The 26189-nt window shown below is 37.1% G+C and overlaps 1 protein-coding gene across 1 annotated transcript in view; it reads right to left on the reverse strand.

Annotated features, from left to right (window-relative positions):
- Positions 1 to 15499: 15499 nt before the first annotated feature.
- LOC135942607 (KH domain-containing, RNA-binding, signal transduction-associated protein 2-like) overlaps positions 15500 to 26189 on the reverse strand; it is a 161965-nt gene continuing 151275 nt past the window's right edge. Inside the window, exon 7 of the mRNA XM_065488803.1 lies at positions 15500 to 22558. Coding sequence (XP_065344875.1) covers positions 22480 to 22558 — 79 coding nt within the window. The 3' untranslated portion in view covers positions 15500 to 22479. The remainder of the gene's footprint in view (positions 22559 to 26189) is intronic.

Genomic DNA, 26189 nt, shown 5'->3' on the forward strand with positions numbered 1-26189 from the left:
TATTTTCCATTTCTTAAATTTAATATAGAAAATATTTGATAACCTCTGTACTTTATGGGCAATTTGGCATGTAATTTTGTTAAAAAAAATCACAGATACTTATCGGTAAATGGTATTTCCTTGTTTTATTTTCACATTAATTTAGAAAAAAAAAACACCCTTGCTAGACAACTGTGTAGCATTGGACTTTTGGAACTAACAAATTATGCGTGCGGCTTAATTTTCTTCCCTGCCAAAAGGGCACCTGCTTTTCTTTTGAATTCAAACTTTCCGGTCACATCCATTAAGGTCTTTTTGCGGACAACTTACAGGCCAGTTTTTGCCGCTCCGCACGCGCATTTTGTAGTCAAAGAAATCTGAAATATCTGCGTTCCTCTCGATAAGCAGCTTACGCGCTCTGCTTCGCATAATATTTCCCTTTTCGTTTGCAACACATACACAAGACGTTTTTGTGCGCAACTTTAATAGCTTTGCCGGCGAACTCGTTGCGGTTTAGTTAGCGATACGCGTGCTTTGAGGGCACACGACGAATATTTTGCCCGCAGGTCGCAATAATCTGCCTTTCGTGGACGCTTTTTGCCTGCGTGGCGTTTGCATTTTCAGTAGCTTTCTGTTGATGTATGCAGACTTTCTGGTTGAAAAGAAGGAAAAAATAAGTAAAAAGGTTTATTTCCTCGTGAAGAAAGTTACGTTTCAACTTGAAAATTACATTCGTTTTTTTACGGATGAAAAGTAGAATTTTTAAATCGATTATTTGGACATTATCATCAATCATCAGAAATATGCACATTTTGGGGCATTAATAAACTCTTTGTTACAAAATCTGAGCAGCACGTGTAGCTTTTGCATCATTTTTCTTTGGACTTCGTACGAGTTTTTGGAACTGTTTTGAGTACAAATAATTGAAGAAAGGCTTGGTAAAACTTTGATTGCAAGGTTAAATAGAAAAATTATTGTCACAGCGTAAGAGGGAAATTAAATTTCGAAGCAAATCGTGGACTCATCTAATTTTTTTGGTAATTTAGTTTTGTTTTGTCCAAATAGTGGCTAATGCCAGTGGTAAATTTGGCATAATAATCCAGTTTTTAAAATTTTTAGACCATTTTTTAGTTAGATTAATTCCAAATTTAAATGGACTTTTAACCCATATCTGAACTTCTAAGAAATATTTGATCGAATAAAATACCATAAAATACTCAATATTTAGATATAATTTATAGAAAGGCCATCAATATTAGTTTAAAATTAGAAAATTATCTAGGATTAAACGAAAGATATTAATATAGAACAATATCTGTTCCTTATTTTCATGAACTTTAAAAGAGCCAAAACCTGCAGGTGATATTCTAAAAAATTAATTATTTTGGAGGCTTTGATTTATTTATTTATTAAGATGAATTTTTAAGAAAGCCTGATAAATAAATTTGACAACTGTTGTCCTTAGGTGAATATCTCAAATTGTAGCACATATATTGCCGTGTGAATAAATATCCGCAATGAGCGAGTTCTTTTTTCTGCAACCCGTAAAGGAAATAAGATGATTTAATGAAATATTAAGAATGTTAATATACACTTTAAATATACATACTAATGCAACTTTGTTTGGCTTTAATGCTGACTTTAATTATAGCTTTGTTTTTTATTTTTCTTAATATTATAATTGTACATTTAATAGCTAAAAAAATTATTATTTTAATTACCTGTTTAACTTTCTATATTATGTTTTTATGTATTTTTTTTACTAAAATAAAATACATTAATTTTTTAAATAAATTTTTTTCAATGGATATATCAGGAGAGATTGATAAATTTAAATTCAGTTATATCATTGAAGGACCAATAGTATTATTTGATTTGAATTAAATCGAAAAGTTAAACCATAACTAAACAGAAGCCAATAGTCATATATTTATTTTGGCTCTTTATGCATATTGTTTTCTTCGTTTTTTTTTTTGCTCTTTTTATCCCTGTCCGAGGACCGGAGGACCGGGAAGGGCGCGCACTGCACTAGCACGAATGCTGAAACCCGGGTCCCAATAACACCGCGAACGGATAACATGGGCGCACCAGGCCGCACAAGGACCCAGCCCACTCAAGGGCCACTGTTTCTTCTGTCAATGAAAGAGGTAGTCTATTGGAATGATCGTAGAATGCAGATTTGAATTTGATTCACCTTTGATTGACACATTATTGATCATCCTGTTTATTTGAATATGAATGAAATGAATTTAAACGTCTGTTTTATAAATTTTCCTCTAAAGGACACGAATATCTGTTTAAAAAATATTCTTTACGGCTCAAGCGTCTGGATCGAGTTCCAAGAAATGACAAAAATGAAATGTTTACGTGCCAAAAAAGCGTAGGAAGTGTAGAAAAATAAAAGAGGAAACTGGCGAGAATAGCCGGAGGCGAACGGCATTAATTACATAGAGTTTGTGCTCTATTTAATCTGTTAAATGGAGATGTGTTCTTTTACAGTCCAGCCGGCGTGGAAAGAGCGGCGAGAGAGAATATGTTTGCATTTCATCAAAATCTTCTCGGCGAGTAATGTAATATGGCGCGCGACGAGTGCCAAACACACTCACACCAGGAAGCTTTCCCTCTCGCCACCGCCGCCGCGCGGCAGCCGTGATACGCCAGCTCCAGTAGACAAATAATATGAATATTTTATAAAACGTGCTTTTGCTGGTGCTCTTCGCGCTGCACGCGCAGCAAACTTTCCAAGAGTGTTTTGGCAGCAAAGTGGCAAACTTAGTCACTCTATTCCGCTAATGGAAGCAGCGGCGTTTCTTATTCCGCGCCCGCTCTGAGCAATACTTATGTGATGTTTGGTCAAATTGGCAACTTTTCTCGCAAGAGCAACTCAGGGAAATGTCTCCGGAAGCTGCTTGTTTTATTGGAATAGTGACGTGAGGTTATTGAGGAGAAAATCGTGACGGAAATCGCAATTAAGTACGTTGCACTACAGTATTACGTAGTTCTTTCCTTCATATCAATAGACGGAGCTTTATATTCTGTTGAAACTTCGATCTTCTATAATATTAAATCATTAGAAATGAAGGAATCATTCACCTGTGTCTTGACCAACATTTTTATCAAATGGGATTCTAATTATTGCTGCATATAGCCGTCACATTGTTTTAATAAATTATTTTTTAACCATTCTTCAAATACATAAATATAGTACACTTTTTATAGTTCAATTAATTTAATCATATTTTTGTATAAAATTAAATTTACTAAAAGAAAAAATGTTTATTTTTTTAAAAAGTAAGTAAATAACTTAATAATAAAATTCATAAATATATAATTTTAGCTCAAAGTATTTTATTTTTAAAACATCTGAAATATCTACTGGTAAAATTAAATTAATTGTTGAAAGAATATATGATTATTATTTCTTAGGGCACATAAAATAATGATTAGTCTAAATGCCACGAGAAAAACGTGATTTTGTAAAAGAAATCTTACTTTTAACTATTAAGCGAGTTTGTATGTGTTTCCCTGCTCCAAAATATTTAAATTGCGTGATTTGAGCACATTTGGCATCTGAAAGTAAACCAAAAACGCAATAAAAACATCAAACTTATTTAATACCCAACCCTATTAAGTTTCAAAAATCAGGTTAACGTATTTATTTACAGCGGGGGCCAAATGTGCGATAAAATTGGTTCGCACTGCGCAGATCCAAGATGGCGTCTGCATGCGGGAAACAAAAGGCTCTTTTTGGGTTACCGTGCGAGTGTCAAGAGTTTGTTTTTACGATCCAAAAGACACAATTAGTACAATTATTTCACAATATTACCGAAAACTTGCTTCTTTTCGCACATTTTCTCGTGACCGTTTTTTCGCGCCATAATCCACCGGACGCCATATCTGCGCGGCGCACGTATCTGGCTCCCGTTGTTTATTTAGTTTCAAAGTAATCTTTATTACGGTAATGCAGGGCTATTTTATTCTTATTTATATCAATTTATATCATTTAAAAAAAAATCTCGTCCTTATGGTCAGTTCTCCAAATTCCCCATCTGTATTATTTGAAGTGAGCAGTTGAGGCAAGGACTGAATTCGTGTTCTGCTTCTTCCGGCTGACCGGATCTCACCTCCATCACGGCGGCTAGGAGGCGAATTCGCACCCTCTAATTCGACTGGATGGCAACGTGATCAACTAATTTGGCCGGGGAGCGAGCGAGTCAGCGAGCATTCGCCTGCCAGCTAGCCCATTTACCGGCCAGCCATGATTGGCGTTCGGGAAAAAAGCGGCTCGTGTGTGAGTGTGTTATTTCTTTCCTTGTCCGCTGTTTTTGCTCCGTTTTCTTCTGCTTCTTTGGCATGCGGCGCGGATCACCCCTACGGTTCGAGGCGGAATATTTGCACTGCCAATCGAGGCAGGCACGTCCGGTCTTGACGCGCCCATTCATCGGCCTTATGAGCGGCAGCTGCTGCTCTTTTTTAATAACTCGCACGTCTCCAAGGTGAAGTTTTAAAAGGATGGATTTGGTGCGGCTTTGCCGACTTACGCGAAGTCGAGTATACCGCCGCGCGCGCAACACCATCCGAGATACAAGAGCGGCAGGCGGCAGATGCAATCAGTATTCTTGGTCCGAGTTCGTCCGTTTCCAACTGCTTGCGGTAAAAAGCCCGAGCAGATAGAAAGGTAGGTGTGATGCTGATAGCATCGCGCGCACGATGCACCGCATCTGCTCCAGGCTAAATTGATTAGAAGAGCATGCTTTTCACCCAGTTCGTGTGGCGAGTGCGATGACTCCAATCGAATCAAATGGCTGATTGAGCTCTCGCCTCAGTCAACTCCACTTTTATTATTATATAAAAATCTGAAATATTACCATTGGGATTGAAAATGATTTTAGGTTCTTATATAAAAAATATAATTATATTTATAGCTCCATTTATGTATTGTTTTAGAAGATTTAAAGCTAATTTAGATGGTTGAAAAATTATTGTATACCAAATTTTGGTAAATTTTCTATTATAAAATAAATGGAAATTTTCCGAAGTTGCAGTTTATTCTAAAAAATATAGTCATTAGGTAAAATTAAGATGGATTCACAGAGATGATTTCGAGTGTTTCTAGAAAAAAATATTTGAGAATCATCCCCAACAAGTAGTGTATTCGATCGGAATATTTTTCTATTTTCAATCGCTTACTTAGCCAATATCATATTAACTTAATTCACCAGTTGTATAAACCCTTTGTGTTCAAAGCCGCCAACAGATGACGCAACCATAAATTTTCTTAAAAATTTAGTTTTAAGGCACTTCCGCTGCGATTTCAGATTCAATCTAGCTACTATGCATTCTTTACTTTATATGCTTTCTTTTGACGTACTGAAAACCAAAATCAGTCCAGCCATTCACCGTGGAAACGTTTCAAAAAATAGTTTTTCACGATTCTACAGCGATTGGCCGAACCGATTTTGGTTTTCAGCTTGTCAAAACAAAGCACATTAAGTGAAGAATGCAGAGTAGCAGGATTGAGTCTGAAATCACAGAGGAAGTGCCTTAAAATTAAATTTGTTACTAAAGTATACGGTGGCGCCATCTGTTGGCGGCTTTGAACACTAAGGGTTTATACAACTGGACAATTTAAAATTAAAAATTAGTTCAAACGCGAAGATCTATATTAAAACTCTTCGATAGCAAAACCTATATACGAAGTCTAAAAAGGCGTGCACATAATAAAATCCGGACATGCCCTAAATTTGATGTTGGAGAGAACGCGAATGCATTAAATTTTTCCACCACATGCACTGCACGCTATTTGTCTTCTCGTGCATTTATCTCGATTCCCCGGACGCAAATATTCACATGCGAACTAAACCGAGCGGGCGTTTCGGTCTGCGGAAATCTGCACACGGTAATCACGAAAACAAAACCCACACACATGAGAACAAAAATCCATTCTGGCCGCGTGCAAAAACACAAAGGGGAAAGAGCTGCCAGCACATGAGCAATTATTTAAATGAGTCTGTACGGACACACCGAAATGTGATTTTGCAAACAGTTCCACTCCGAATGGCTGCAAAAAATATTTTCTGCTTTTCTTTTTTCGTCTTTCACGAAGAGTTAAAAGCAGAAAGGCAGCGCACAGTTCTTTTGCGGGTTAAATTGAGCGGAATAAAGCTCAGTTTTGATGCGGAAATGACCATCGGACAGCACCGGGCACAATACGCGGCAATCAAGAAATGAAATGGCGTGTGTTTATATTCCCTATCAGGCCGTATTGTATTTTTTCGGCATTGCGGCACAGGAAAGGACAATTTCCACAATTACCCATTAAGTCTGATTCGGCTTATTGTGGTCCTTTTCCGACAGTACATGCCTTGATGCAATATATTAGAGAACGAATATTTTTTTCGATAAAAAAATTCTGGCAATGATTTTCACCAGAGAACTCAAAAAATGCTGTTCCAGGACAAGATTTTAAATTAATTTGAATAATGTTGACTGCAAAATTAGAAGTTGATAATAATAATCTCAACCATGCTTATAGAAATTAAATACATTTTATTTATGTTGATATTTGAATCAATTTGTATGGTCCTGCTGAACCAATTCATAGTAATTATTGATGCCACACACAAAACTTAATGCTCTAGAAATTTTTTATTTTAAAAGTACGCCTAATAGTTCCTTGTCCGCAAAAAATATCCATTTTTTTGTATTATTAAATATAATCACAGGGTAAAATACTGCAAAATGTTTGAGCTAGAAAAATGAATTTTGCTTTTTCTTTTTTAAACAAAAATTAATCCATTTTATGACAGAAAAGTTTTAAATTAATTCCCTTAATTCTTAAAAATCTAAACTTAAATCTTAAACATCTAACCGGCTGATTTTTTTTACATTTTTAAACTAGAACCAAATTTATTCGAGTAGCTCTAATGATAAATTAAAGTCTTAATCAATTTTAAATTCTGCATTTATTAAAAAAAAAATAGAGCTAGAGATGTGTACGCTGCTGATTTACAGTTACAAATAAATTCGAGGAAATGCCTTCAGGTAGAAATAAAGCTCGTTTAAAATAATTTACATAGTTTCTTATAAAAAAGGAAGAATAATCAGTCGCCAATTCATTCCTTTTCCATTCCGCTCTGCTTGAGGTGACAATGAGTGCTGTTCATAGCTTTCCTTTGGCCGGCGAGGAAGAAAGTGAAGCAAGAAAGAGACTGCCTTTGTGCTTATCTTTATGTATGCGCCAGTGCTGAAAAGGTGTAGCCACGCTGTTCGAGCAACGAGAAAGAGGGAATTTAGAAAACTGCTCGGTGCATTTTCCACTCGAACAATTCCCGCCCAGAAGTCTTTCAGCTAGAAATGCAGAGCCACAAAAGTTTGCTTTGTTGCAGAGTGACTTATTTTCTAGCCGAAACCGAATCAAATAGTGACGTGTCCAGGTGGAATGTCCATTAAAATTGACAAGGAGAGCTAGCATAAATTGCAGCTGACACAGGCCGCGCGTGGCCGCCCCATAAATTGCACTTTGCACGTGTCAAAGAATCAAATCACACACTCGCTGTGCATGTGCCATGCTCGACTTAACGGCCAATTTATGGCTCGGCCAGTGTATTTTCATCTACATCCCGGCGTGATGTACTCGCGTTTTTATGGGATTAATATGTGCCTATTACTTTTTAATGCTGCTACGCTCGTCACTCTGGAAAAATACGGCGTGTTTAACACCGTCAAAGGAACTGTCCAGCGAAATGCTTGTAAAATCATTTTGAAAATCCCGGTGGAATATTTAAAGATAAAATATGACTTACAATTAGCTCCATATAAATCATTTTTGCAAGTGCCTCTTGTGCGATATTAAATTAATTAAATAAAAACATCGCTTTTATTCCTCTTTCAGGGATTTTATCAATTTTATTTATATCAGAAAGATGGAACTCAATATCACTCAGCGTTTTCCACGATGAAATCAGCAAAATCTATTTTTTGTTCTGACAGGTATAAATTTTTTGCCACTTTCTCCACACTTGACAGATAGATAAGTTGAAGGAAAAAATGGAGTTTGCTTGCTCACATCAATGAAAAGCAATTGAAAATCCGCGGTGGTGCCGCGCTCGCGGAAGTGTGTGGCTTCAGACAGGCGCGCATTACTCTTCAGGTCATGCTAGTCGAGGAGAAAAGGTCGGCGGCAGCAGCAGCAGGAAACAAGATTTTTGCCCCTTTTTTATAGAGGCTGTAAAGTTTGAAGCAAAGTCACGCGGCATTCTCTGACAATACATATACAGGCGGAATAAAAACCGGCCGGAATGTTTACCAACTAAAAAGCATACACGCGCGCGCTCGGCGACTGCAACTATAATAAAATTGAAACTCCTTCATTATCTATACAGGCGGGCTTGAATATTCACTTTTATCTCCAGCTCGACGCATATAAAATAAAAGGTGCACACATGCAGAATTTTTTATTCTCCTTTTATATACGCCCGACCGTGGAGAGTGCACAATTTCTATTTCAATATCCCGCTGCGAGACGTGCACGTAAAGGTGCGCTTCGTGTCACACCGGTTGCCTATCATCAACTGCTCCGCTGTCGCCGCCGCCGCCGCAGCAGCGATGCTCTATATGTAATAATCTCTCCTTCGCTGTAGCAGTCTGGAGAAGATTGGTTTATTTAAGGCAGCGACTCGGCTCTTCCTGCCAGACCGAGCAGATTGAAGGCCAACAGACTTATGCTAAAAGCGGTGCTCTCCAGTCTGGCTTGCCACTTCGTCAAAGCCGCCGCCGGACTTTCAGCACATCGACTTTAAGAACCAACGAATCTCCCACGACTCTCCAATTTTATTTTGAACTAGATTGCAGCAGAGATTTTCAGACACAAGAATATTGATATAAAGAATACGCGGCATTTACATTTCAAATTATTATCCATTATTTGTCATGAGTGATCTTCCCTCAGGGTTCGATGATTTTGTTTTACAATTTTGCTAATAATTTTAATGGAATTTTATGCTAAAAGGATTAAAAAAAATTTCTTTTACGCTAGACAATATTTCTTAATAAACACTTGATTGAATCGAAAAAGCAAGCCGCTATTGAAACTCTTTTACTGTCTATGGAAAGTTTCTTGAACCTCTGCTCAGCATTTACCGTGGACTTTGAGCTCAACGCAGAAAAAAAATGCTAAAACTTTTAAGGCAGAGAATAATCCTATTCATTTTGAGCTATAAAAACTACTCAAATTTACGCGCAATGTTTTTTTAGATTAATGTGTCTGTTTTTCCTGCATTTTTACGATTTTAACTTTAAAAATGCATCTCATTATAAGGCATTTTATCGTCTCATGACAACGAACATAAAATCTCAGAAAAAAATGGCAAAACATTGTCTGCTGCTCTAGAAGTGTTCACTGCCCAAAAACGTTTGATACGGGCTCTTGCGGGCGAGTGGTATTGGCGAAGTCCGACTCCTCAATGTTCGGCAAGGCCCCTTTTTGCTGCCATTTTTCTCGATTTATTTTTATCTGTTGTGCAAATTTTTGAGAAAGTTCCCTGGATACTTAAAAAAGGAACGTGCACGCTCGTAGCACGCGCGGCAAGCCGGCCGGACCTGCATGTCCCAGTTCAAACAATTTCTAAAAAAATCCTCTGATTTGTGTCGCTTGATTTGAATAATGCCCTACCAATTTCGCTGCGGCTGGAGCCCCGTTACAAACAATTTTCCAGTGCCTTACAGGACGATTTGTACTTGCAAAAGTTTAACTCAAAGAGAGAGTATTGTATCGTATGTCAAAGAGATGTAAATTATTGTGTTTGTAACTTGTTAACATATTTTGTAATCTTTGCTTAGTGTACTTCCTTACTGAACGTCAAATAAATAGAATTTGAATGAATTCGATGTAAAGTATTTTTTTTTTAGACTACATTAATTTTAATTGGGTATTTGAACAAATTTTCATTTATACTAAACAAGAAAAACATTATGCTGAACTAGTCGTATGTTGTGTTGCTCTACATAACAATATGATGTTTGCTCCATACTATAGACACGAATTAAAATTGCTAAAATTACGTAGCTACTGCCATACCAAAATCAATGAAATTCTGTTTCAAACAAACTTTAACTCCCAACAAATCTATTTATAAAAAATTGTTGTTCATATTTACTGTTTGAAATCACAAAAAGGGAATCCAAATTTATCACTGCACTTTCAAAATGCTTTAGCCACCAAAATTGTTTAATTTATTTGTTGAAAAGTTGTGAAAAATAAATAAAAATAAACTATTTAAAAAAAATTGTATTTAATAATTTACGTATTTTATTAATTTTAATTTACACACAAAAATAGTTTTTTTTTAAACCAATTAACCTAAGTTTTAGCATAATTCAAAACCTCCTCCAGCAAAGAAGAATAAGTCTTAATCGAGCATTTTGTTTCTCTCTCTCCAACAAAGAGCATAGCGCTTGATATCATGCGTGGGAGGACTTTTGCGCGGGAAAGTGTTACGGGAAAGATCGAATTTCTTTCCGGGCGAGTAGAGTAACGCTCCCAGGCGTGTCATTAATTTTTTACCTACTTAATTAGCGCGGAACCACTGCTGCCCTGCACTCCGTCCTAAAGAGCAACGCGCGGTGACGCTCAAAGAAGGGGGAAACTAATTAAAACGCGTAAAGTCAGGCCCTTTGACTCTCGCGCCCGGCAGAACTCGTTTTATTACCAAGGAAATTTCGCACATTCTACGTGCATTTCAAATTTCTTTGAGAAAAACATAAAAGAAAGGCACTAGCGGATTTCTCAGATTTTTAATTCTGCTTCAATTAGCGGGGGAGGTTTTCCTATAGGTTTTTTGCAGGAAAACAAAATTTAGGTGGTGCTAATTTATTTATATTTATTGGTGGTTACAAAAATTGAATTTCAATGTTGTGACATATTCTTCGCTGAATTAAAACTGTTTAATTATATTTTCAGGTGTCTGGAAAGTTTGTAGTGTTCAAAGCCTTCTACAATTTTTATTAATCAGACATTGCAGGATTTTTAAAGTGTGTAAATAAATTGTTATTAGTTTGACCTAATTTCATGACATTGTACGTAATTTTCAACGTCTTTGCAACTGAATTCATTAGGGGGGACCATTTTTAATTAACTAGGTGAAAATAACCTTGCCAATTTTTTATTTAATGCCAAAAAAATCTTTGTTCATTTTTAGAGGTTTATTCGTAATTAAAAATCAATATCCTTGTAAAAAATGCTTCTTCGTGGCATTCTCTTCCCTCGAAAGCACTCTCTCTACCCTCCCTCCACGTCGCTCACATCGAAATGAACACATCCGCTCGCTGCACTCGCGGCTCGACGTGATCCCACCCACATAAAATTGAAATTTTACGTCGCGGCCGTCTCATTCAATAGACTTTGTGTGTAGAAGCGTCTCTTTGACGAATGGTGGCAATATTTCACTGCCCTTATTGGTTTATTCCACTTTTTGCGCCGCGTGCACGTTTTATTGACAGATTCATTATTGCATCCACCGGCGAAACAAATGGGTAGGCGCGGCGCGAAAAAAAAAATAGCAGAGAGACCTGCTTGGCGTTTGTGTGTGTGCGTGGTGTTAACAAAGATTAAATTTTTTACGAGCATCCGCGCTCGCTCTCGTTGCTCTTGCCGCCAGCTGAATCTCGATCGAACGCGAACGCGAAAAAAAGAAGGGAAGAGAAGAAGAAAGTAGGAGGAAAAAGCACCAACACACCGAAGCGAGTGCGGTTTCGATTTTTTGGTTCTCTCTTTCACGCATGCAACAGATTCCGGCGGCGAGATTTATGGAGCTGGCTGGCTCGCATGCTTGCCGCGCGTTTCCTCACCTCTAATAGAATGCAGCGAGCGGGTGCCAATGAATTTCGCGCCCCTGGTATGGATTTTTCGCTACCGCCGGCCGGGCCTGCTCCTCCGCTGCTTTATGCCCTCCTCTCGTTCGCTCTCTGCTGGACCAGTTTAAGTTGATTGACGCGAGAATGAAGCAAGGTGCGTAGCGCAAGCAGACGTCTTGATCAACTCCATCTCCATACAGCCTGAAATCGTACTGCAGAAAATTTTATGAATTAGATGGGATGAATTCAACGGCGTAATTTTTAAAGTGATTGTTTTGAACACTTTGGTAATCCTCTTTGTCATGGAAAAGGAAAATTTTATATGGATTGACTAGTTCTTTTCTTAATTATTTTTTAGACCGATGGCAATTAAAAGTCAACATATTTTTTAAGAAGAGGCTTATTTTTGTTTTAAAAATTTGTCTTCAAATCGAATAAATTCTACTTATGACCAAAATCGAAATTTTAGATTCAAATTTTTTTGGTTTATTACGGATCATTTTATTGTTTATCTTGTACCATTAAAACAGGAGATCTTAAAGACAGACTCAACGGAAGCCTTTGTTCATAGAAATAATTTGAATTTTGGGCCATTTTTCTAGAAGGTAAAATAGTTGAGAGGACTTCTTGTTCTTTAGGCAAGCTGAAGGGTGTGTTCAATTTCATTAGTTTAAAGTAAAATCATAATTAAATAAAAAACTTTAACATACTTGTTTAAAAAAATTATTGTATTAGTTCAAATCATCATTTTACATTAAAGAGAAATGATAGTGCAGAAGCCTGTAAAATGCTTGTTGCCAATACATAAACTCGTCCAGTTAAAGCCTATATTGACCTAGGAAGCACTGTAATTTTTCGAGAAAATTGGCTGGAAAGTTACCGTGCTTTTCAAAATGGAAAGGGCTGTCTTCTTACTTGAAATCCGATTTAATTTCAAAACCAAGAGTTTCCCCAATAAGTGGCATACACCGTTAGACAGATCTCGTCGAGAGGAATCGAAACATGCCAAGAAAGTATGTTCAAGCACTGTAAATTTTGGAGAAAAATGGCAAAATTTGATTTTTTATTGTAGGAAGGTCAATTTTTTATTATTGCAAATTGTTAATCGACCAATTGTTTATGGCATCCAACAATCTAAATAATTTTCAATTGTTGCCCAAGTATCATTCCACTTTAAATTATTAAATTTTTGAAACTTTATTTTCATATATATTTATTTCAAGTTGCGTTTTGATAAGTAAAATAATTATATTATTTGTTGATAAATGATTTGATTTTTTCATATTTCTATAAGCAACAATATATAATATTATTATTTTTAAATAAACTGTTGAGAACATAACAAGAAATTAAATTGCTTAGAAGCATATACCTGTCATTTGTTCGCTTTTTTCTAAATACTGCGGCCTATGAATTATATACGATAACTCTCAATACATCAATAATTAACAGGTAAACCTGAAAAAATTAAAATAGCACGAAATAGACATTTCCACACATGTAGTTTTTCATTTTAGGTTTTGAAAATGATCAACCTTGGTTAGAAAGCGACAGCATGTGTGTGCCGTGTTGTCCGCGAGTTATTTATGTGCGATAGTCCATATCGGCTCAGCTGGCGAAGTTGGAAGTCGGAAAATGAGCACGCCCGGTGTTTTTGTTTTTATTGCCAGCAATCGGATATATATAGGGCGCGCGCATTGGACGAGCGGCGACTGCTGCTTTTTATTGGAGCGACGAACTGGTGGTCAATATCGCTCTGTAAATCATTTATGGGCCGTGAAACAGCACAGGATCCGCCTGGAGACTGTTGAATGGCGGCCGGTGCGCGCGTGTGAGACTGGCCCTTGCAAAATTCAACTGCTCCCGGCTGCCGCTTCAGCGAGCAGTAAAACAATGTCAAACTTCTCCATTATTCCCGCGTCCCGAAGAGGGTGAGGCAGAGAGAGAGAGAGAGAAGCACGAGCGAAACTGCGGCTGCTGGCCGTTCCGATATTATTCGCTGGATTTGACGGTCAGGCAGTAAAAGAGGCTCCTTAAGATCTCTCCTGGATATAAAGCCAATCAGAACGTAAAGCCAAATGAAACAGTTGATCTGGCGAAATGCCCATTAAAAATGCCTTTTGTTTAACTGTAGCAATCAGGGCTGAATTTTTTTTCTTCAATTCTGCAGAAAAACTCATTAGTAAAAAATTCAATGATTCTTTTGAAAAATTTCACGTGAGTCGTTATATTTCTTGAGAAAATTTTGTTTAAGGTCCAATAACGCTACAAATTAGCCTCGAATTTCACTAATTTGCTCCCTCTCCCGAATTTCATGCTGCCTTGTGTGTGTGTGTGTGTGCTTAAAAATGCAATTTTCAGCGCCGGAGAGCACGATGGTTAAAGTGGAGAATTTAATTCAATTACACGAAGCAAGTTGAATTGCTGAGCTGCCTGCTTTCCAACAAAAGAACAGCCAGCCGCGCGCGGCACGCTGGCAGCCGGCGCAAGTTCACTTTCGCTCGCTCGCTCTCTCTCGTGCATTATTCTCATTTTGTTGGTAACAAGCAAGCAGGCATGAATAAAGCAGCCTTTTCGTTGTCGTCATCGTCTCATAATTAGCCGCGCAAGATGCACGCCACGCGTGTTTGTTAGAGCCCTCTTGCAAATAATGGTCTTTGTTATTTGGTATTTTAGGCTCGTCATTTTCAGCTTGGCCGGCAAAAAGTTGGGCATATTAAAACAAGAGGTCGCAGCAGGTGTCCGACCGGGAATTTCTCCCGCGGCAGGAAGAATTGGAGTGGTCTCGGCGATGAATTGTAGCTTGGAGAAGAAATAAATAAATAAAAGATCGAGTAAATTTTCAATTAGTATTGTATTTATTGGAGCAAAAACCGAAATGCATGTAATTATTTTAAAGAAAAGCTCTAAAAAAAAATTAAAAAACTATTTTAAATTAGGAAAGAGCTTGGCATTTTCCCAGGTTGCAGTTTGATAAAATAAGCTTTTTTATTTATACGCTAATCAAGAGGCGAATGCTGTCTTCCAATTAAAAATCAAAATTAATCTCATCAGAGTAGAAATTTTCAACACTAGTGCACAAAAAATTGTAAACTTCACCTATTTTCCTAAAACATATTTTTTAAAGAAATAAAATCATATATTATACAATATATGTAATTCTTCTTTTTTCCATCAAGATTTCGTTAATATTTTTTTAATATTATGATCCAATCGACAACAAGCGGCTAAAGCTAAGTCTGCCAGCAATAATTAATTTTTCAAATTAAGTGCAGTAGTGAAGATTTTAATGTTTGCTCCTCTTAGGAGAATTTTTCATATGACTTGATTAATGAGCTTATGACGCGCAAAATATGTACTCGATTTTGATTTCTTTTCGTCAAAACATTTAATTTTGCCAGTGAAACCATCTAAATATGATCAAAAACCATGTTAAAGAAATCAAACTCTTTGAAAATGCAATATTTTTTTATATTAATTCACTGGAATAGTTAAATAACCATCCGAATAGAAGTAATAGCAATGAAACCAGCTGTGAAGATTAAAACGGGACAAAAAAAGGAGGTTGCAGGTGTCTGGCAGAGCATTAATCCCGCGGGAGGACGACTCGGAATTGTCTCGGCAGTAAATTGTGGCTTTGAGGAGACAGAAATAAAAGAGTGTGACATTGCTGCATTGTAGATTAGTACTTTTATTTATTGGAGCAAAAATCAATGCATGTGATAGTATTTATAATTTATTATCCTTCATGAAATATAATAATAAATTTCAAACTTCGTACAACACTTCATGGTCCACCTTATTTCTCTGTTTAAATGGTTCTTTTGTGTCTGTGAGTGTAGTTAATACAACAGCGAATATTTCTGCAGGTTATCGTTTAACACCATCACGTGTGTGTCTGTTATTTTATTTCACGTAACATCAAACAGTCATAAACATTAAAGTATAACAATGAATTCTTATGTTTAAATTTAATTACCGGTTGGCGGTGGCGCGTCTCGAGCATTCAGCACTTTCCTTTACAGAGTGAAATTGTGTGTTCTTGATACAATTAACGCGCTCGGCGGCTTGCAAGGTCGAGACGCCGCTCCGCTGCCCCGTTAATGGATTTAATGACTTAATTATGTCCTAGTCGAAGTAGTTTGGGACACGCACCACTCATTTATTACCCTTGTTAGCATCTATAAGTACAAAATCACAGTGAGCACAACCAAATGAGCCAAAAGCAGAGCAAATAAGCTTTTCCCTCCGGTGTTTCTGCGGGTGTTATTTTTTTTTAATCTGTTTTAAGTGACCATCGATTTTACTTCTTCTTTCTTTAGATTCTCGCGATATTAAGTGTGTCAGTCTCTCTCGTTGGGTTGCTCAGCATTTTAATGTGTAAACTGCTCTCGAGTGAAGCTTATTTACGCGTTTTAACTTGTTCGATTTAGGTTTTAATCGTGCCTTACTTTTGATTATGTGGTTGGCTGCCTTTGACTCATGCGACATAATGGATAATTTCGCCCGTTCATCTAAAAGTGTCTCAATACAAACAGAGTTTGACACACAATCGTAGAGAGCGAGAATTTATTATTCGTACCTCCATCAAACAACACATTCACGCCCGCGTCTGCAAATAACTCGCATCCATTCGAAAAATTCTCCTTCAAGGGGCGATATGTGAAGAGAGAAGAACAGCAAACAAGAACACGGCGGACAGACAGGCAGAATTATACTGTGTGGTTATGGATTTTCAGTTAAGCTGGAACTTCGATAGCACAGAATTGAAGCGCGCAGCGTTCGTTTATTAGCGTGAATATACAATGCACAGACGGGCCCGCATTTTGAAAAGCCAGTGCAGATGAGATAAACAATGATGTGGCTTCTCTCCCATTTTATAGCTCATTGGTCAACAGAAACGGCGCATCTGATAGGGTGGCTAAATTACCCGGACTTTTGTAAAAGTGATATGACACAGACCGTTTCATTATTTTTAGCCTGATGTAAAAAGTTGGGAATTTTAGACACACATCTATTTTTCTGTGGAACTGTTTACTTTTTTATACAAGCACGAACCACACTAGTTTCAAACCGATCTCTGCCACTCTTGAATTGCCTAAAACTATCAAAAATTGTCTAACTCGCTTTTGAAGCCAGACAAACGCCTAAAGATGAAAAAGAGACAGTGTTTTTCTGCGAATGTGTCAAAAATTTGAATTTCCTGTGGATTTTTGCTGAATCAAAATCTTTTTTAAACTTAGATTTGATCATGTTAGTCGTTTGCTTAGCTTTCGTTGCGATATTCACGTGTTCATTTTATTTTTTCTTGGAACATAGGTATAATTTTTGTTTTGTTGAGAAGCCTTCAGGGAAGTTTCTATGCACAAAAGGTATTTAACAATGATGTTTTGCCATAACTTCTTAAGAGCTTTACGCCACGAAAGGTTATTGATTTTGATTTAGTTCCGTCAAAAAGCATTCAAGTTCACCTGAATTTGATCTGAAAGCTCATTAAAGAAGTGAAAACATGTTAAAAGAATTGCAAACACCTTGAAAATGTAACGTTTTTGGTAAAAATTCTCGAAGAAAACTGTCAAGATTGCCTCAAAAACTGTCTAAAAATTTTTAAATTTTAATTTAAAGCCGTCTAAAATTGTTCTATAATACGTCTAAAATTCCCAATCTGGATTACATAATAAATTGATTTTTTCTTCGTTGGCATTTATATCTATAAAATGACGCAAACACTGTTTTTGTTCGTTGTTTAATTGAGATATCGATTTTAATACCAATATCTAAACAATTAAAGCGGCTATAAGTCTCAATTTATTTGTAATAAAAAAATCATCCGTTTTCTTGGTGTTTCTGGATGACTTCAGAGCACGAGAAAATAATTTGAAATGTTTTAAAACAAGGATTGAAATAAATAAAAAACGGAATTCAATACTCGATTTTTGGAGTTAACTTAGCCACTCTATCTAAAGCCAATAAAACCGATTTTGGCGAATGGACAGGCGAGTAGCGCAATGACAATTTCGACCGTTTCTGTATGTGCATACATTGAAAAAACGAGCGGGCTGACCCGCTGGTGGCTCATCTGAACGGCATAGTGGATCCATCAAAATTGAATTGCGCGTCACAATGAGAAGTGGTATAATTGAATGCAACTGTTGTGCCCGCGCGCGCAATGGTGGTGGCGGTATGGCGCCTGCAAACGAACAATACGCTTGCGAGAGACCGCTTTTGTGGCTCTACATCGGTTACATAATGGACAATTTAAAAATAAATTACCTCTCAGTTGCACAACTGTAATTGCCGTTTCATTAATAATCCGCTCGCTGTGTGTTCCGAACGGAAGGAAGTCGCTCAGTTGGCACACAGAGTGCGGCGCCGAGCTTACTACTGTTCTCTTTCGCCTTCATTCGTCGGAATCCTCGTCACACAAAAGTCTTTTGTTGCATATCATTTGAGCTTTTGGGGAGACACCCACACATTGGTACTGAAGGAGCAGAGTTCTCGCACTCGAATTATTCGTAGCGGCTCGCGTGGCCGGCTGCATTTTCCGCTAGGACAGTTTCCGCCGCAACCAATGTGACTGGAATGAAATACACAGCATTCTATTCAAAACAATACAATCGCAGCTAGGCTTGTGCATGGTACGTAATTATATAATATAACTTTCCTCCAGAGTTTAGGCCAATGAAAGTATGCATGTGTTTTGTCCTTTTCCGCGTGGATAAATAGGCCAAATAGTTTCCAAAACCAACACTAACACAATGAGCTCTATCCCCAATAGAAACCACGCGAATTCCACTGCTGGAGTACCAGAAAATTCTGTTAATAAAAGTTACTATCACTAAATAAAATATGTTTTTCGGAATTTACACAATATAGTTTCTGGTTTAGGTTTTTCCGTTTAGCTCCCATTCTAAAGAGGAATTTAAAGAGGAATGATACTGCAAAAGCCTGGAACATGCTTGTTGCCAATGCATAAAATCATCCCTTAGGATTCAGTTAAAGCCAAAATTGACCAAAGAAGCACTGTAATTTTTTGAGAAAATTGGCTGAAAAGTAACCGTGCTTTTCAAATGGTAATGGCTGTCTCCTTACTTGAAATCCGATTTAATTTCAAAACCAAGAGTTTCCCCAATAAATGGCATACACCGTTGGACAGATCTCGACGAGAGGAATCGGAATATGCCAAGAAAATATGTTCAAGCACTGTAAATTTTGGAGAAAATTGGCAAAATTTGAATGTTTATTGTAGGAAGGTCCTTTTTTATTATTGCAAATTGTTGGATAAATTGTTTATCGATCAATTGTTTATGGCATCCAACAATTCAAATAAATTTCAATTGTTGCCCTGTATCATTCCACTTTAAATGACAGTAATTAGCAAGATAATCAGCTTTCCTGCTGGTATTAAGTTATAATATAACAATACTGTTTTTCAGATTATTTTTCAAGTCATAGGATGGTTCCATTTTTAAGTATTCCAAAAATCAGCCGGGAAACCACTTGGCAATATATTTTTTTTATCAACTTTCAGCCTTTTCTCAAAATTTAATTAAATATAAGAGCAGATGAACAGCCAAAGGATTGAACTCAAAATCAGAGTAATTCAACGGATAAAACCACCCAAATTAATACTCCAGAAACTTAGCAATTATATTTTAAAACCGATTTCATTATTTGGACCATAAGGTGGAAAACAAAAACTCAAACGTCAAAGTCCGCTGAATGAAAAGCACAAGCCAGCTCACTCTGGAAACTTCCGAATCGATTTTAATCAGCACTCAATCGCCCCTCGTTTTATTATTTCACCAGAAGCCGCGAAAGAAGAACTTATTTATTTCCTTTTAATGAGTTGAAAGTCGTCGACGGCAGGGCGTGGCAGAGGCAAAAAAGTTTTTCATCGGCAGTTTTATGCTCGAGTTTTAATGCTTTTTCACGCGGCGCCTGGGGAAAAACGGCCAATCGGAGGAGTGCAGCCCCCGCGGTGATTTATTCGGCATCCCACGCGCACACAATTCATCATGCCGTGCGGCGTGCACACGCCGCCATGTCACAACAATTCTTGCTCATTAACTTGCCTTCTTGCGTATACAAAGCAAAAGAAAGCCCTTAGCTCGCCTGATGAGCGGAGGAAAAGAAAAACAAACCACGCGCATCAAAATGAAGCATCTCCCGCTTGCGAAACAAGGAAGAGGCGGCGTCCTCAGCTTTCCACCGAATAATCGTGTTTATCACGTGTCACACGCACCGCCGAATCATTTAATTACAAAGTCGGGCGTTTCCACGAGATATTTGATAAAGGTCTGCAATTTTTTAATTTCATTCGAGCACCATTCTGATATTTAAAAATTTGTTAAGGTAAAGAGGAATGATATTGCAAAAGCCTGGAAAATGCTTGTTGCCAATGCATAAACTTATCCCTTAGGATTCAGTTAAAGCCTAAATTTACCAAAGAAGCACTGTAATGTTTTGAGAAAATTGGCTGGAAAGTTACCGTGCTTTTCAAATGATAATGGCTGTCTCCTTACTTGAAATCCGATTTAATTTCAAAACCAAGAGTTTCCCCAATAAGTGGCATACACCGTTGGACAGATCGCGACGAGAGGAATCGGAATATGCCAAGAAAATATATTCCAGCAGTGTAAATTTGGGAGAAAATTGGCAAAATTTGAATTTTCATTGTAGGAAGGTCCTTCTTTTATTGTTGCAAATTGTTGAACAAATTGTTTATCGATCAATTGTTTATGGCATCCAAGAATGCAAATAATTTTCAATTGTTGCCCAGTATCATTCCACTTTAATTGTCAAATCTGACTAAAAAATTAGAACGAGATTCAGCAGGGCACATCGTCAGGGCCGTTCCTGAGCAACCTGAAGGGTCAAGTAAAACATCTTGAAGCTCTTGACTTGGCAGTTCCAATTATGGAAAAGAGCCCGTCAGGTGTCGGCAAAGTGGTCACTAAAAATGCTTGATGCCATGGTTAAATTTCTAAATTCTCTTTTTGGATGGTCTTTTCTGACCTCATAGGGGTGCTCTCCAGCATGTTACGCAGGTAAAAAATCAACTAATCAAGCAATTTTAAATAGCTGAATTTTCAACTGAACTCAAAAACATCTTTTTTTTCAACCTTTGACCTCCCGCGTTACTCGCAAAATCAATCATCCTGAAAATTAGGAATTTTGCACACACTGAGAGCCACTTTTTATCACATCTGATTTTTTTTATAAATTTAAAAATTAAATAAAATTCAAAAATTAAATTAAAAAATTAAAAAGTGTAATTTTTAAGTTTTCTGGATGTCTAATTAATTGGGCGTCTTTGTGTATTGGGTTTAATTTTCTTGAACTCGAGATATTCCTTTTTATTTATGATAAAAAATACGTTTCCCCAGATTTCACGCTCATTTCCCGGAAAGAGGTAATTAAATTTACGCCTTAAGCTTTGTTATTTCGACACCCTAACAAACCAGCAAAAACCAGGATGAAGCTCTAATAAAAGTTAAAAACTTGCAGAACAAATAAAATCTCTTGTGGAAACACCGAGTGAGCATTCGTTTGCGCGATTTAAGCTCATGCGTCGGCCGAGCACTGTTTTCCGACACCAAAAAAACGACGTTTATACCCTATGTGAGTTTTGAGTTTGATACCTAAGTAGAAAACTATCGAGCTGATCTGCGGATGCGATATTTCTTTCTTCCATGCACTCGTGTGTGTACATATACATGTATATAGTGTATAAATTCAAGTTGGAGTGAGAGGAGGAGGCGGGTCGGAGCGAAAAAATCCCATCCCAAAGCGCATTCGGAGGAGAAAATCCGCTTTCCGCTCGGTAATCCTCTCCCTGCGCGCGTTCCTGATTATCCAATGATTCAATATCTCAGGGTGACACTAACAAGAAGCAGGCAGGGCCAACAAGTTTGTGCTTTTTCTCGTCAGATGGAGCAATTAAGGGAATTGCTTGCGCGCTGCTCTGTGTTTTTTTATAGCATCGTGTGTATATTGCAAATTAACGGAAAAGCAGCAGCAGCGCTTCTCTAATAAGAGAAGAATTAATGCCCGAGAGGGCGACTATTTTAGTGGATTAGTTTACGGCTGCGCTACAGAGACATGCAGACACATCCCCTATAGTTTCAAATTATAAGTAAACGAAGCGGCATTGGCAAGATCAGGGAAAGGGTTGTTTCAGGCCCTCCCTCTGTTCGTGTGTGTGTGTTTATGTTGTGAGTGTGTTGTCGCCAACGAGATTAACTTAACGAGTTTTGTACTAAAATCGATTAAAATTTTACATCGCACGCTTTAGTTATACACCGCCACCTCCCATTCCTTGATCATCCAACGCCACGGCTACAAGTAACTGCGTCAATATTTTCGTAAATTTGAACATTTAAATTCTGTCATTTTGATATCTTTACACGACTACGAAGACGTCTCGTCTTTCATCCGTTTGTATCTCTCTGTTCAATTTCAAAATGGAACAACGACAAAAATAGGCAAAGCCAATCGCGCGTGTCATAACTGGTGTTCGCAATTTCTGCAGGGGAATTTTGAGCGTGTCCTTCGCGAATCGGTCGAAAACAAAAACACCGTGATGCTGGACGTTTCTGATTGTTGTGACAAAATTTGCCTTAATCTGGTCGTCTGCGGAGGCGCTTAGACGGCGCTGGCGCCTCCGTCGCTTCCGGTCAGTGACAGCGAGTTCTCGTCCAGCACGCCCACTCGACAGCTTTGTCTGAAACACACAGAAAAGCAATTGAAGCGGCTAATTAGTCTGCTAACTTCGTTGCCGAACGCGGACGTGCGCACTCGACACAGTACGTAGAAACCACACTTCACTCACAGCTCTCCGTCTTTTTAAAACAAAACGCCCAACTGCGCCGCACTCGAGAGCCGATGCGCAATTTAATTGAGTCACTGTCAAAATAGTCTCCTCCAAATAATGGTGGGAAAATTAATTTGGCAAAATGCTCTCCAAAGATGTGAAATTATTTCATATAATTTGATCCATTTCTCGATTAAACAGCAAATAAAGCGCGCATATTTGAATAATTGTTTTCTCATCTAAAATTTTGTTAATTAGATCCTAATTTTGCTTTTGTTTCAATGCAAATATCCTTCATATAAGATTATCAATTTTTTAACTCTTGAATATTTTAATCCCTTCCAAACATTTGTACATTTCTGAGTAATCAGCCTACTTATTTTTTTCTTTAAACCTTATATATATATTATACTTTCTAAATAAATTTCTCGGTGCTGCGTTCAAATAATATTTAAATCAATTTTAATATTATTCATACATTAATAGATTGACGTAATTTAAAATATGATGAGTTTCCGATATTGATTATGATTTACCAACCACGTAGGCATGTAACTGTGGCCATAAATAATTGCGCAATAGTTAACTCGTAGCTATATATTAAAAATAAATTTATAAATAGTATTAAAATAGTTATTATAAGTTTTATATTTATTTTAAATATTTATTTTGCGTAAAATGTTTTTCTATTAAAACATTATGTTTTGTTGCAAGTAACAAAATAATTCATATTGTTCTTTAAAATACAAACAACCGGAATTTGAATCAAGAATGTAATATTTAGATTAATTAATTGGACATTTTTTATCTTTGATGATATTTATGACATGAAGTATATATGAAGATGGAGGAAATAAACTTCCGGTGTTTACATTTTTTGTAAAATGAGGGTCAGTGTGACAGGATAAAGTCCTAACAAAATGTTTTTCTGTTGCTGCTGCCACCAATTTTTAATCAAAACGAGATTCTAGATTACATAAACTGAGGCGCTTAAATTTAAGCGAATTACCCCGATCTTAAAAACTAGAAAATTACTAAATTTCAATGAAAACATAAGAATAAAATTAAAAAAAACCAGCTATTGGCATGAAATTTTTAACAAATACTAAATAACGAATTTTTCTCTGAGGCTAATCTCTCTCTCTCTCTCTCTCTCGTGTTTTTTCTCTCTCTCTAAATTTGACCTACATTTCGCTGCAGTGAATCGAGGTCATTAACTAGAGCGAACAAGGACTCGGTTGACAAGCCACACCTGCTTAAAAAAAACGCCGTCGTTCGCTCTGCATTGTGTTCTCTCGCAACTTGTTAATTGCGCGTAATGCTGCGAGTCGTTGGACGGACTACACTGCGACCACCGCTGGATGCTGGCTGGATGGAGCAGAGATTAATCGGTGCGCGAGGTGGGGCAATCTGTGTGCAGGGACACATTCCCCTCGGTGCCAGCTCATTGGCCGAGACAAGTTGCCAACAAGACTAAGCTACTTTATAATGGCATGGAGAATTAGTAGCAGCGCGATACACTTCTTGTCTATATAATACTCTGATGCTGCTGCTTTCGGGATTTCCGGCCCCCGCAATCTAGGCTCTGCCCGTATTAGTTCTTCGCTCGTACACGTACTTTGGTACTTGGCCCGAACGCAGTGAATTTTTAGAATGCGGGTCTTAGTCACGGTCCAAGAAACACTTAACAAGCGATCAATTCCGCGTCGTTTCTCGCCACTAATTCAAGAAGGGGTGGCCATGCAGTTTGGTTGCAAAATAAGCTCCTCGTAAGACTGCGCGTTTAGTTAGTCAATATTTTTCTCGATTTTGCTCCGAAGAAGACAACTTGAAATCGAGTTCAAAGCCCTTATAAGTTGATATCAACTATTTTGGCCCTTTTCGCGGCTACAAAACCATTTTTGCTCGATTCAGTTACACGTTTAACTTTTCAAATTAATATATTTATAATCACAAAAACTCAAAATAAAAAATATAGATCAAGTTTATATTCGATTATCTGTTACAATTTGCCTAAATTTCAACTTTTCAAATGCAAATTTTTTTATTCGTTTTGTCATTTGGTACTAAAAAAGAAAATAATGGAACTCTTGCATTTATGAGCAAATAATAAAACATTTGAGACTAATTTTTGAGAAAAGAAAAAATGAAAATTATTACAATGGTAAATTAAATTAAAAAGTTACGCATTCATTGAAGGTTATGAAGAGAATAGTAATTAAGCAGCTGCATTTTTCTGAAATTCATCCGAGTCAATATTAATTCTGGCTCTGATTAGAAAAGCGGTGTAGTCTCTTGAATCAACAGAAGTTGAACTTCTGCTCGAAGACAAACATCGGCTCCAATCAAGCATTATTTGGCGAGCCCATAAATGGATGTTTGCCCTTCTGTGTTGTTGGAGAGCGAGCAACTTTGACTGTGATAAATATATTTCTTAAAGAAAAAAAGTGCCAATTTCGCACAAAAATGCCTTTTTTCCTGTCAAGGCGCAGAGACTTTTCTTTCCTCTCGCTGTTTGTTCTGCCTGCTCTCGAAAATGAATATTTATCTGACAGTCCGGAAAAGAGTGTGCGCTCGCCGGGCTGGCATCGTATCTCGCCGGTCGGAAAGTGAAAGATGTATTAGGTCTCGAGCCGGTCGCTCCGCCGTCTGCCACTGCTATTGATTTATAATAATGATAATCACAGAGGAAGGGATTTGCGGTTTCCAGATTGAGCGGCCCGCTCTCTGCTACTGCTACCCTCAAAGGAAACTTTTCTCTTGAGTCAGTCTGTCGAGCAGGAATAATGGCTCACCAGCATCTATGTATATTGAGTGCAAAATAGCACATATATGTATTTTGTTAGATTCGAATAAATCTCTCCTTCGCTAACTAATGGGTCATTTGTTTGTTTATTTTGATCGCATAAACGTTAATAGCCACAGACTTTGCACCAATCAATCAATTGAGAAGTTAAAAGCTGCATAACAGAATGTCATATCTTCATATTTATTTTTTATTTGAATAATGAAAAAGTCCGTTACAAATAGAATTGCGAATTTCGTCGGGTTTTTTGGTTAGACGATTTTAGAAATCAAATTGCGTGTTTCTGACCAAAATACAACTTAAAAGGCAGGGACAGTAGCAAAATTTAAGATGTTTGGGTCAGATAACTATTTTTTGGAGTTAAAATCAGACGTAAAGAGAAATTTTTGAAAAGTTTTACTGCTGTAATTTTCAAGCCTTGATTTTTTTTCGAATTTAAACCGTTCCGGAGCCAAACATTAAATTAAGGCCAAAGAAAACATTAATATAACAAGGTTGATAAATTTTATCCACTTGTTAATATCGATATCTTTGAGAGGAAAATCAACAAATAAAAGCAAATATAAATTTAATGTCCACACTATTGCATATTAATTGGTTTTTGATTAAGGTTTAACAGTCAAGTTGGTCAGTTATCGCATATAATTTTTTATGTGACAGTTTGTGATTGACTGAAATTCCGAAAACAAAAAGGAATAAATATTTTCAAGAAAACTTTCAGATTCTTAAAGTTAA

Source organism: Cloeon dipterum, chromosome 4 (assembly GCF_949628265.1).
Source record: "Cloeon dipterum chromosome 4, ieCloDipt1.1, whole genome shotgun sequence".
NCBI lineage: Eukaryota > Metazoa > Arthropoda > Insecta > Ephemeroptera > Baetidae > Cloeon > Cloeon dipterum.